Source organism: Pygocentrus nattereri, chromosome 24, assembly GCF_015220715.1.
Source record: "Pygocentrus nattereri isolate fPygNat1 chromosome 24, fPygNat1.pri, whole genome shotgun sequence".
Classification (NCBI taxonomy): domain Eukaryota; kingdom Metazoa; phylum Chordata; class Actinopteri; order Characiformes; family Serrasalmidae; genus Pygocentrus; species Pygocentrus nattereri.
The window spans coordinates 4,942,574-4,955,623 of NC_051234.1; the positions used below are offsets into that span (position 1 = coordinate 4,942,574).

The following is a 13,050-nucleotide window of genomic DNA, read 5'->3' on the forward strand; positions in this document are numbered from 1 at the left end:
GTGACACCCTTGCAGAGAGGAGAATTACTGCTGTGTAATGCCTTCTGGGTTTCTCAAACACTAGAGGGTGCTCCTGAGCAAGTCCTGAATGAATGGGTTGGTATGGAGCATTTGAGCAAAACCATGTTTTTTTTTAATGTAAACGAATGCAGTAATTTCCTGAGCACAGAACAGCATAAAACATTTAGCAATGCTGTTACACTTTTTAAGAGATCTATAACTTGAGTTATAGGAGTTTAAAACGACGCCTCGTGTGCGTTCATGATGTCTGTGAGCCTGAACAACCAATGAGCTGCTCCGCTCGCCAACCAAACAGCACTCAGTAACAGTAATGCCAACGCCTTGCTGCCAAGGAAATACATCCTTCTGCTTTCTAAAATTAAAGGAAAGTTTGGGGCAAGTGATTAGAAATTATTTTAACTTTTTGCTTTTAGCCGTTGAGTGTCATTTGCTCGCTCTGGCATTTTGCAGAAATATTGTTGATATAATGAGGGAAATAGGAAGTGGCCAGGCTCCTTATAAACCGGCTCTGATTTGATCTTCTGTTTTCGGACACCAACACAAAATGTCAGAACATCAAATTTGTGCCCTATATAGTGAACAGGGTGCGGTTTTGGTCACAGCTACTGTAATTAAATACTTTACTAAATTTAGGATAGATAGATAGATAGATAGATAGATAGATAGATAGATAGATAGATAGATAGATAGATAGATAGATAGATAGATAGATAGATAGATAGATACTTTATTGATCCCGAAGGAAATGAATTTGACTCGCTTTCAGCCGAACAGCGCAGATTTCCACTGGAGCTGCTAATACTGGACCCGACCGCACTGACCCGGCCGCTCCTCTGGCTTTACTCATCCGCGGAGTGTCTGAGGCTGCGCGGAGGCACGTTCTGTCGCGCACGTAGCTCCTCTGACTGCACGCGCTGCCCGCCTCCGCTCGTCACGTGCTTCAGCGCGTGGAGCTGCATCCCCGTTCGTGGTCTGGGCGTCAGTCGATGGCGGTTCCTGGTTAAACGGGAAATGCTGTGAAACCGAACTTGACCATGAGCCCCACAGCATCAGCCCCTGATCACATAGCGACCACTGACTGAGGGGGGATCTCTGTAAAACCGCAGGACCTGCTTCATTCGCGCTGTAAAACCGAAGCGTCTTTCATTTCCCTGCTTCTGGCGCGTGCGTCGGTTCCACGTGGGTGAATCATATTACATCCCAGGTTTTGTCTTTTAGTGCTGGACTATCATGGACCCGGTGTATGTGTGGTTCTGCATGCCATCAGCACTAAAAACAGAACCTAATGAAAGAAAAATGAATGAGAAAAGGTGCGAGTCATCAGCGTCATTAGCGCTGAAGTGCCTGAAAATGAACGCAACAGGCCTCTTATTCATGGACAAGTGACGTCAGAACCAAGTCAACTATGTGAAACTGTAACTTTAAGCATCTTTTCAGTCTACTGGACTCTCCTCCTCGTGCCCTTCACAAGCGCACCCCCCCCCCCCCAGTCTCCCTTTACTGTTTCCATGGCAGCCGTGTCCGACTTCTCGTGTACGCGCGTTCTGATTTAAAGGGCAACTCCACCAAGTAGTTATTTCTCTAAATAATGAAACTGTTAAGGTGTAAAGAGGCATTTTGGGTGGTTTGGTGTGAAGCGGTTAATAACAGAGAAAGTTACAGACTCAGATTTCTTTACAGTGGCGTTGATAGGAACCGGGGGTCGCCATGTCAACAACACAAATATAGCCATTTTATTTATCTACACGTGCCGTCTGAGATTTTTATATGTAAAGTTGACCTGGGTAACATGTATGGATTTAGATACATTTTAAGACAAACCTCTATCACAAAACAATGCGTCAGACGTCAGGGAGCGCATATCACACCATTTTCATTTCAGAGGTCGACGTCTGGTTCCTATCACCACCACTGTAAACCAATTCCGAGTCAGCACGTTTCTCTAGAACAACGGGCCATTTCACGTCAAACCAGTCAAAACGACTTTATTTACGTTTTAACACTTTAATCATCTAGACATTTTGAAAAAATTCTCCTTTAAAGCGAAGGCCTCGCGAATCCTTACGTTACGTGACGTCACGTTGTCAGGGAGACCAGATCCGTGCACGTGTGCGGTATAAAAGGAGGAGGCTCTCGGCAGAGAGGGCGCAGTGGCTGCAGCATCACTGGAGAGGAGGTGAGTGTGAACTTCCCACTTGCAACACATCAATTTTTACACTAAATTACCACAGAATTCCACGTTTTAATACCGTTACGAATGAGCCACGTCTAGAAACGAGCATTTAGGCGTCTGCAGTGAAGGGGTTTCGGGGAAGGGAGGGAGGATGTGCCCTTCCGCTGCGCCTCTCTTCAGGCCTCGCCGCAAAGGACGCAGCTTTAGCTCGCTAGCCAGCTCAGTTAGTTACATAACCCTTCTCGGGACAGAAAGTCGGGCAGAAGCGCACTGAGCTGTGTTTAAGACCCACACAGGGTCGCCATATACTGTGAAGGGGGGCAGAGGATGCTTAGGGAAGTCACAGCACTGAAATAACCCGAATGTCGTTGTAGCCTTGCTTCGTGGTGGTGCCGCTCAAAGTGGACTACCAACGTCTCCATCTCGTGAGGCGTGAGCTTCTCATTCATTCGTGCAGATGGGATGAAATTCGCACAAAAAATGTCATATATATAATTATAACGTCACTCGAGCGAATTTAATTAACGATTTAATCCGTCTGAAAATGGTTAGAGATGTGTTTAAGCTGCGTGCTACGACGCTGAAGTACGTTAGGCTTCTTTTTTTTTGGAACTTCCCGTTCCACCTTAAATCCTTAAATCATGCAGCAGCCTCGTTACGGTGCTCGAGACGCCAGACTGTAACTGCTGCACCATTTAAGGTGGAACGGTAAGGTCCAATGAGAAGCTAGCTAGCTCCAGCTCCTCACCACGAAGCCTCACTGCGTCACGTCGTTCGAGAAGGTGCCATCCGGGTACTTTAGACGTTTATTTCCCCCGTTTGTTTATCTGTGAAGCTTATTTAGCCAAAATGAACACGGCGCTGCAGCGTATAACTCGCGTAGGTTATTTTTGTACATTTTTTCGCTTCTATTCTTCCTGGACGGCGCATCACTCGAAGCTTAGCAGACCGAGACACTGCGGATAGATTGTGAGTAACGTTAATGGCGAGCTGAAGCCTCCCGTCTGTGTGGAAAACACGCAACAAGTAAGGCGAAATGCGGCCGCCGTCCTCCCGCCTGACCGAGCGGGGATGCTGCGGCTTGTCGTCGGTTAAGCGTAGGCCGCTCTCCTCGCCATCAAGGTCAAGCGAGGCGTTTTACGTTTTTGCCCCTCTGAAAAACGTCACCGACAGAACTACACAGCCTGTGTTTGGCCACATGCGGTTGTGAGTCTATAGCTCAGTTCTGATGCCTAATCGCCGATTTTTGGCAAAGGTGTAAGGCACATTCATCCTTTCATGGCCTTGGGTGTCTACGTGCCGAGTGTCGGGTATCCTTGTGGTTGGTGATGCTGATGCAACCAGAACCAGTTTGAGTCAGATCCGTTCAAGGGGGAATTGAAGTGCCCCCTTTGGAGGCGGGGTTATTCCCTCCCTTACACATACCTGGCGCTTGAATTATTTCTTTTTTATAATCCACTTTTTTTTCATTGCCACCAAGAAGTAGATGCTGTAACAGTCTGTATTTGATTGCGTGTGTCCCTATATTATAGATTCTTATTCCTAAATTATGTACGCCTGCTGATCACATTTCGTTAATACATCTTTTAGACCGTACCTGCAGTGTAACGGTGTGTGAATTTTGTAAGGAGTCAGCCGTCACTAGCAGGAATGAACCAACCTGGGAGAGGATGTGATGTGCACGGTGACACAGCAGGCTGTGTGCCCATTGCCAGCATTCACCATCATCCCCCTCCCCCTGTTGCCCCCACCGCAGACTAAATGATGTTCTGTCACCCCCATCGACATCGAGTCTGCCACTCCTTTCATTAGTTCCAGACTTTCTCATCTTCAGACCATCATATGTAAAATTTAATACAGTACAGTAACGTAGGATAGTGTGCAAGACACGGCTTAATCTGAAAAAAATAAATAAAAGGTATGTTGAAAGTAGGCAAGGCGCTGCATGTTATTTCTGTCATCGAAGACTCTCTCAAGAGAACGTGCTCTCCTGAGGTGCTCTCAACAGTGAGTCTCCAGTCACCTCCACGTGTTCAGAAGTGGCTAATGGAAAATTACTGAGGGAGGAGAAAGAGTCAGCGAGAGACAGAGGAGGTGAAGGAAGGGAAAAGTTGGTAAGGATGTGGGTGGGAGGTTTTACTAGTTTGCCCCCCTTTCTTGCAGCACATGTAATTCAGTACAAATGACATGTAACAGTTACACTATGCATAAGTTGAAACTCAGGGTGAGTCGCTGTGACTGCAGGCAAGTATGAGTTGCACAGTGCTAAAGGAATGTATATGAGTAATTCCTTATCTGTAGAAAGTACTGCTGCTTTTATGTGGCTGGCACGCCACTGCGTGCAAATGGCTACGGTATGACACAGCACTTCCTCAAAATGGCTTCCAGTCACCTCCCCAGACTTGAATGGACCCCCCCCCCCACAGCCAGCCACAGCGTAAACCTGTCTAGTTATCAGTCATCTCATCACAAACTCCTGGACAGTAATGTGTCCCAATTTGGCAGCAGAAAAGCTTTGTAGCTCAAAATATCACTTGCTATTTTAATTAAGCCTTTCATTGGTCCTATTTTTGTAAGTATGCTATTGTAAAGGACATTTTCTGCTCCTGTGAACATGCAGTTGACCCCTGGGGGAGGGTGACCCAGTTAGTCCTTGCTCCATTCTGTTGTGGACGGGTGTTTTTAGAGGGGGGAAAGGCCCCTAACTGGGTTGATGCAGCTGCAAGCTTGTCTACGTCCTCCCGGCTGTGAAAGAGGGGGTGTGGCACCGTGTTTCCTCAGCCAAGTGCAACTCACTCTAGCCCTGTGTGGTTGGGTCATCATGACAAGAGACCAACAGGAGTAAACGGATTTAAGTGCATATAATTAAAAAACAATAAAAAATTTAAATGAAATTTATGTTTAGCAGCAAATTAACTTGAGGTTATTTTGACTTTGCATAGTTATTAGCGTTATATTGCACAACGCGGTTATTACTGCTGTCTTCGAGTGGTATAAGTGCAGAACAGTAGAGCGATTGAATTTGGGCCAGTGCAGAGGTGGGCCTCGGAAACACAGCGGCCATTCAGTACTCCTCCATTGTAATTAGAGTCACCATCCTACTGCCAGCAGACTGTGCTATTTGAGCCACTCACCTCACAAGGTTTTGACTTGGAGCCATAGGGCCGTTTTGATTGGTGCCATCATACAGGACCAGTATTGACAGTCTTTTCAGCAAACGGTTCCATTGGTCTGCCCAAAGTTTTCCAACAACAGCAGGGCTTTCAGGGCCTGTCATCTGTACTCTAATCCTAGAGCTCAGCACAGCACTGTTTTAATGGTGCTCACAATGTTCACTATGAGCATTGGTTAGTAGATTCTTTGGAAGAAAAAGTAGAGCAAAGCTGGGAAGGAAAGAGAAGGGAAAGTGAAGATGCAGCACTAAGCATTCTTGTCCCACCATTCGCGGTGACCTTGGCTGGTGTCAGGTGATCTTCCCCTGCAATTTCAGACCACTCCCTCACTGCAGAGGCAGGAACAGCAGCAGTGATACATTTTCAAAGCTCACGTAATTGTAGTGAAGCCCTGAATCCCTTTTAATAAACATTATAGAAGAGTACCTTGTGAATCTGGGAGATGATTCCCAGCAGGAATCTCACAGCTGTGTGTAAGCTCGAATATGCTGGTCAGGTTCTCTAGGCCAGTCAGTCAGTCCAGGCGCAGTGCATTCTGGGGACCTGTGTAAATCAACACAGGCTGGGGGGCTAGAGAGATTAGGATTATCTAGCTGGGTTAGGTGCACTAGACTCTTTGCATGCACACACAAACACAGGGCTTCAGATTAGGGATTAGTGGAATATCCTCTGTTACAGGGAGCCAGATGCAAGGGCAGTCTTGAATTATACTATCCTGTGAAAGGCAGATCTTCTGTTATTTCTGGATTTGGATAGTTAGCTTGCTTTGAAGAGGACAGCATTACAGACCCAGTTGTACAGTAAGTCTTCATGTTTATTAGTTATGGATTTGCAGTTGACTAATGTAGATTTACATTATCCAGGTCTGCCATTTGAATTCAAAGGTCACACAAGGTATTTAACCCAGTAGTGGGTGACTTTATGTTCAGGTCAGCTCCAACTGACATTTCGTCTCTCTCACAAAGAGCCAGACTGTGAGCTGGCTGCTCGATGGGCAATCCAATAGGAAACCTGTTTGGATCCATTTTGAGTTGATTTTTTTTAAAGGCTTTGATTGTTCAATCCATTCAAGGCCTGAAGGTGATTTTCCCCTCATTACTGTGAGGCTTGGAGCCCTTTCCACTGCGGGATTGATCGTTTCAGCACTCTACCAATGGAAAGACTGACAGACAGTTATTGGACAGCTCTCTCCTCAGACAGCCCTTCGTTGAGTCCATCTTTGGGTCATTAACTCATGCTTGGTGGTGTACTTGATACACTCGAGTCGTAATGGTTAACCAAAGGCCAGTGGATTTACCAGATGTACATCATTATACATGTGTGGAGAGACAGGAACTCTTGAAGCCCTCATAGTAAGAATGAAAAACTACCTTTATCAAGTGATTAGCCTTCTGTTAATGACAGGTTCTGAATTATTCTTACTGTACAGTTCCCTGCACTGAAGAGCTTACTTGGGCAATATAGATTCATTCCAATAAACTACACCAATCTAATTGCAGTTTCTGAAATAATTTTGATTATTTATGGACATTTTGACTCGAGTATTTGGCTGGTTGCACAACTTGAGAGTGCTAATATTTCTTCATAATAAACTTGTGTAAGTAATTGTGAGCAGAAAATGCACTCAAAGTAAAACTTAATGTCACTACCCTGACAGATGTTACCATAGTACCACATTAGCTCACTACATTCATCTCAGAATTTCCAAAGAACTGTAATAATGTTGTAATACATACCCTGAATTATGTGCTCTCTTCCGCAAAGGCTGCAGTGCTGCAGTAAACTAAGTAACTGGGAGATTGCATCACTTGAAAGAACATTGGCTAGTTTTAACAACTTCTTCATTTTATATATGTCACACATTGCATTACCTTTATTTGACTTGCTCTTAGATTAATGCATCAGTACTGCTACATTTGGTCCTATTAAGCACATTCGAGGCACCATAGTGTTATACTTCCCCTCTTCTGTATAAAACGACTCCTGCTTGATCTGCTCTTCCCTCAAGCCCAACCACCCCTGATTCTCCCTGCATTAGCAAACCATATATGGCAAAATGGGAAGAGTCTTTGACTCCAATCCAACTGTACTCCATTTTCATTCAGTAGATTGGGGTTGTATAACCAATTCCGTGTCCCTTTGACCTCTTGTGTAATGTTTTTCCACCTCTTTGGGGGTGAGCAATACTCATAGAAATTGAAGAGGTTCCTTAGTGTAGATACCTTGCGTGTAAGGACTTGTTTTCTTGGCAGGGTGCAGGGTGTCCAAACACCCCTGCTTGTTCTCCAAGCTTTCATTACATTTCTTTAGCACCTTACAGCGCTTGGATGCAAATCTAAGAAGCATATTTAAGACCTCTGAAACTTTTCAAAAGATGTCAGAAGCAAGTGAGTCTCGTCCACCTCTCAGTATGCAGAGTGTTGCGCAAAATGGGAAAGGGAAGTTAAAGGGTTGAGCTGTAGCTCAGCTTTGGTTCAGTTTCTTTTTTGTCACTGGCTGCTCTTTTACTGAAGCCAACACAATTGGTCTGACCCTGAGCCAAGTTAGTAAAAGTATGTGGGTCCGGTGAGCTGCAGTTTGGAGCTCTCTGAACAGCATTCTGATGTAGGCCAGAACAATGAGATCTGTTTCCTGCCACAAGATCCACAATCACACCCACTCTGCAGAGCACTAGACTGGCTGAGAGCTTGTTTATCATTTGAACTTGCCTAAAAAGATCAGCATGCAGTGGGACAGAGCAATTAACTTTTAGAAACATACAGTTGTACAAATCAAGTAGAATATATGTGGTCACATGGAAAATTAAGAAGTGATGTGACTGGCTGTCACACTACACGTCACCAAAAAGCACCCAGTTATCTGTTGCCAAAATCTTACAAAACCCTGTTATATTCTCAACTGAGCCTGTTCCATGTTGTCTATTTGGCTAATGTTTTGCTCTTTTCTCAATTTTTGCAGGTTCTAAACCACAACCCACTTAACTGTAACAATGTCGGATCTTTGTGTTGGAATCAACGGGTGAGCAGCCGTATATGAACGTGCACCATTTTGAGAGCTTGCGTTCTTCTAATGTTGATTCAGTTTTAATAAAGGAGAATCAGTTACACAGCATTATTTTATTATTTTTTCTCTGTCAGTTTTGGCCGCATTGGCCGTCTGGTCCTCAGGGCCTGCCTCCAGAAGGGTATCAAAGTCACTGCCATCAATGACCCTTTCATCGATCTGCAGTATATGGTAAGTTCTGGCCATGTGAATCATAAATTTTGGCTCATTCACAGATCTGTCACCACCACAAATCCTAGCAAAACGTAGGACACTGCAGAATTTGTTGTACATATTGAGCATATCACATATTCATTCTTAATATCCTCATTTGTCTGATAGGTGTACATGTTCAAGTATGACTCCACCCACGGACGTTACCGCGGAGAGGTGCGCCAGGAGGACGGCAAGCTAATCGTCGATAACCATACTATCTCTGTTTTCCAGTGGTGAGTTTTACAACTCACACCAAGAGACATGGCAGGCCTCCAGTGTACTTTGCCAGCAGTGCTGGGGAGATGGCATTTTTACACTTTTATTTTTCCTCTTGCCACGTCTGTGTTAACTCATTAAAGGTTTGGTAACTCAAATCAGGTCTGTTGCAGTAGAGAAAACAATAAACAGCAGTACTTGGTGGTTCTCCAGAACTAGAATGGCATCCGTGTGCTAGAGGAGCTTCCCTTTGTGGCTTCCTTTCCCCTGTACAAGGCTCTGGCTCAAAGGTGCTAATCCCCGTCTGTTATTACAGGCCTTTGAGATGTGGCGCCAGTGAAGAACAGGCGCAGTCACCTAGAAATAACATGGGCAGAGGGTTAGACAAAGTGAGGGATACAGGCATCTGCAGTCATCAGTTATGATGGATCTCTTCATTCAAGAAATGCTTCTAACTACAGTGTTCATATGAGCAGAGGGTCAGCTTGAATAATACAAATCAATCATGCGAACTAATCTCACCAGCTTTGGTGCATTGTTAACATTTTTTGAGTAAAGAATTTTATAACTAGGTACTTTGTTCAGAGCACCTTGGACTACATGGCAGGATTCAGGCCACAAAGTGGCCATCAGCTTGCATAGTTTTTGAGAGTTAGCTCAGACTAGTCTTTAAAGACTACCTTGTACTGAACCATCTTTATTTTGCCTCCTGTTTTCAGTATGAAGCCTACTGAGATCCCATGGGGTGATGCTGGTGCTACATATGTAGTTGAGTCCACTGGAGTCTTCCTCAGCATTGAGAAGGCATCTGTAAGTTGTTCTTATGTACTGAGCAACAAATAAACGTGACTAGTTGGATTAGTATAAAACGACCTGTTGGATTTCTAATGTAATTTGCGTTCTCTTTTTTCTCTAAAGGCTCACCTGCAGGGTGGCGCGAAGCGCGTGGTCGTTTCTGCCCCATCCCCTGACGCCCCCATGTTTGTGATGGGAGTCAATGAGGACAAGTATGACCCCTCCAGCATGACCATCGTCAGGTAAATTTAGTGCTCTAACCAAGTACCATTTGCAAAACCTCAACAGGAACTGTTGGGCTGCATGTTTTATAATTACTGACTGCACATTTACAAAAATAAGGGAACGTGCATGTTCATTTTTAATTTATAATCAACTAATAACTAACTTGTGTATTTTTTCGTGTACCTGACAGCAATGCATCCTGCACAACTAACTGCTTAGCTCCCTTGGCCAAGGTCATCCATGACAACTTTGGTATTGAGGAAGCGCTCATGGTAAGTGGAGGCATGGTGTGACTGTGTGTGAAAAGCCCTTTCCTCATTTGTTTTTCAGGTACAAGATTATCAGCATTTATCTTTTTTATTATTTTTTTAATTGTAAGCTTTTGCTTTCTTTTTTCCTCACTCTCTGACAGACCACAGTGCATGCCTACACTGCTACCCAGAAGACGGTGGATGGCCCCTCAGCTAAGGCCTGGCGCGATGGCCGTGGTGCCCACCAGAACATCATCCCTGCATCCACCGGTGCCGCCAAGGCTGTCGGCAAAGTCATCCCCGAGCTCAACGGGTGAGCTAAAGAAGTGAAAAAGCGTAAAATATATACAAGCTTCATTTTTGCTGGACAAAAATTTAACTCAGGCTTTCTCTTTCCTGTGTTACAGCAAGCTGACAGGCATGGCCTTCCGTGTGCCTGTGGCCGATGTGTCCGTGGTGGATCTTACCTGCCGTCTCTCAAAGCCCGCCAGCTACGCTGACATCAAGGAAGCTGTCAAGAAGGCTTCACATGGCCCCCTGAAAGGAGTCCTGGGATACACAGAGGACTCAGTAAGTGTAGAATAAAAAAGATAACAGTCCAAGAACCAGATAAGAACTAAGCTTTACAAGCATCAGCGTAGTCTAGGAACTAGAGGATGACAGGCAGTGAATTGGCATGTACCAAAAACTGAATACTATAACATGAACAAAAATGACCATTGATTGATTTGTGTGTTTAGGTTGTGTCATCTGACTTCATTGGTGACACCCACTCCTCTATCTTCGATGCTGGTGCTGGTATTTCCCTAAACGACAACTTTGTCAAACTCATCTCTTGGTAAGTCGGTTCCTGAGCCATTTCTAAATGTACTGTGCTCTAAATATCTGATTAAAATCAAGTGCTCCATGTGTGCTCTGTGTGCTAACAGTGTTTCTAACTTTTTTTCTTCTCTTTTCTGCTTCACAGGTATGACAACGAGTTTGGCTACAGCCACCGTGTCGCAGACCTCTTACTGTACATGCACACCAAGGAGTAAATGTGTTTCCTAACACATTGAGGAAGCCCAATCGGGACCACCATTTCTTCTTTTACACGCACTTAATGTCATAGCTCAAGCCATAGTGACATGCCCTAGCATCCTTCCACCCCACTCTCTACAAGGCGAGTTAGTCTCTGTAGTAGTCTGTGTGCGATTGTTAGTTTTTTCCTTTATGAAAAAGTCCCACTCGGAAGCGGTTTTGACTTTGACAGTATTTGTGTCTGTGTCGCCCCACAAGCATTGCTGTAGATGTTACCATACTGGATGTAACCATGTTATATTGGTGTTATGAATTGATGGTGGAAAGTTAAGTAAGGAAAATGCTATTATAACAAGATTTAAGAGATAACTATAAAATAAAGTTTGAAAAATATCCTAATCTCTTCTTTATTCTTCTCATGCCCTGCATATGTGTATATTTCAGATTCTGATTAGAAAAATATAACTGAATTTGATTGAATTCCCTTGCAGTACTAACAAGCACAAGCACACTAAAAACAGTTTCCACCGAAGAATATGATAAACTGCTAAGTCCAAATGATCTAAATCATCAGCATCTTTATCCATTTCATAATAAGCCATGTAGTCACTAATCTAATATCTACTAAATGTTTGTAACCGCTACTGTCTTGAAACAGTTATTTTGTAATGATATAAAATAACTATAATACCAATACAAGTGACAATTCTTATTGTAACTTGTATCATGGCAAAGGGTGGTAGCTTAGTAAATTCGTTTGCCTTTTCAAATCATATCAATGTTATGAAGTACACTTTCAGAAACTCAAGTCTGAAATCTACCTTTACTTGTATGCTGTTTTGTCTTTTAGCTACTTGGCCCACCACACATAATGCACTTTGGCTCCTTAAGACAAAAACTGGGAAAATCTGTACCAGATTAATGTTTATTCATATCAAGTTCATACTGATTCAGGAAAGGAATAGAATTATTGTGTTCCTATTCGATTGGGCTGAAAGAGAAACACCAGTTACATTCGCTAAAACTACATATCATCTGTGGAATTAGCCACCGATTATATTTTAGGCGCAGGCCTATTTTAAATGATCAGAAATCTAACAGCTCAATGCTGCAAAGGTTTCCTGTGAGTTAGATGATGATTAGGCGACATCTAGTGGACGCATCAACTAATTTCATCAGCATTTGCAAACGGTTATGGCATTGGAAATTCACCCAACTTAAAGGAGAACTTCACCAATTTTTCAAAATTTCTGAAAACTTCAGTCCTTGAGATGTAAACGGTTTGTTGTGAATGGTCCATTGTAGAGAAGCTTACACCCTGATTATATGACAGTGGAGCTGATGGGACCCAGGGGTCATGATGTCTACAGCATGAATATAGACATTTCTTCTAGCAGAACCCTGTTTGGTGCTATATATAGAACCATATACAACACATTCTCCATCATTCTGGAGAATCATTTTGCTAGGCATGCGATTGCTCATAAACAGAACCATTGCCTTTACTAAAGAATCCTTAAAGAGACGCCTTTTTAAGCATGTAGTTAATCGGGAGCACCTTTGTTGTTTCTGACGTTTAGGCGCTGTGTATGAAGCGTTTATATTGACATTTTTTCAGTCACTATGAGGGCTGGATCCACAAAGCTGTCTCGAGAAAAAAACTCTTCTTAAATGTGTCTTTATTCTTAACTGTCTTTAAGGAAAAAAAATTTTTTTTTTCATTTCTCTTAAGAACACTTTTAAGTGAAAAAAAATGTTTTTAAACATTTTCTTGGCCTTTACCACGGTCTCCCACTTGAACCGACAAGGTCTTAAACTGTAACGTCTAAACTGAACAAACTGGAGTGGTTAATGAAAATGTGGCACAGTTTCTGCTAATATGCGACACGGTACTGCTAGTCTACATGACAAAACCTAT

General features: G+C 43.5%; 1 protein-coding gene across 1 annotated transcript; it reads left to right on the top strand.

Annotated features, from left to right (window-relative positions):
* The first annotated feature begins 2,118 nt into the window (after window positions 1-2,118).
* gapdhs (glyceraldehyde-3-phosphate dehydrogenase, spermatogenic) lies at window positions 2,119-11,525 on the top strand. The gene is made up of 11 exons (XM_017708766.2): window positions 2,119-2,197; window positions 8,326-8,385; window positions 8,505-8,601; window positions 8,752-8,858; window positions 9,561-9,651; window positions 9,760-9,878; window positions 10,052-10,133; window positions 10,274-10,425; window positions 10,520-10,682; window positions 10,853-10,950; window positions 11,080-11,525. Exons 2-11 carry the CDS (start codon window positions 8,357-8,359, stop codon window positions 11,147-11,149), a joined length of 1,008 nt encoding a protein of 335 aa, XP_017564255.2. The 5' UTR covers window positions 2,119-2,197; window positions 8,326-8,356; the 3' UTR covers window positions 11,150-11,525.
* The last annotated feature ends 1,525 nt before the right edge of the window (window positions 11,526-13,050 follow it).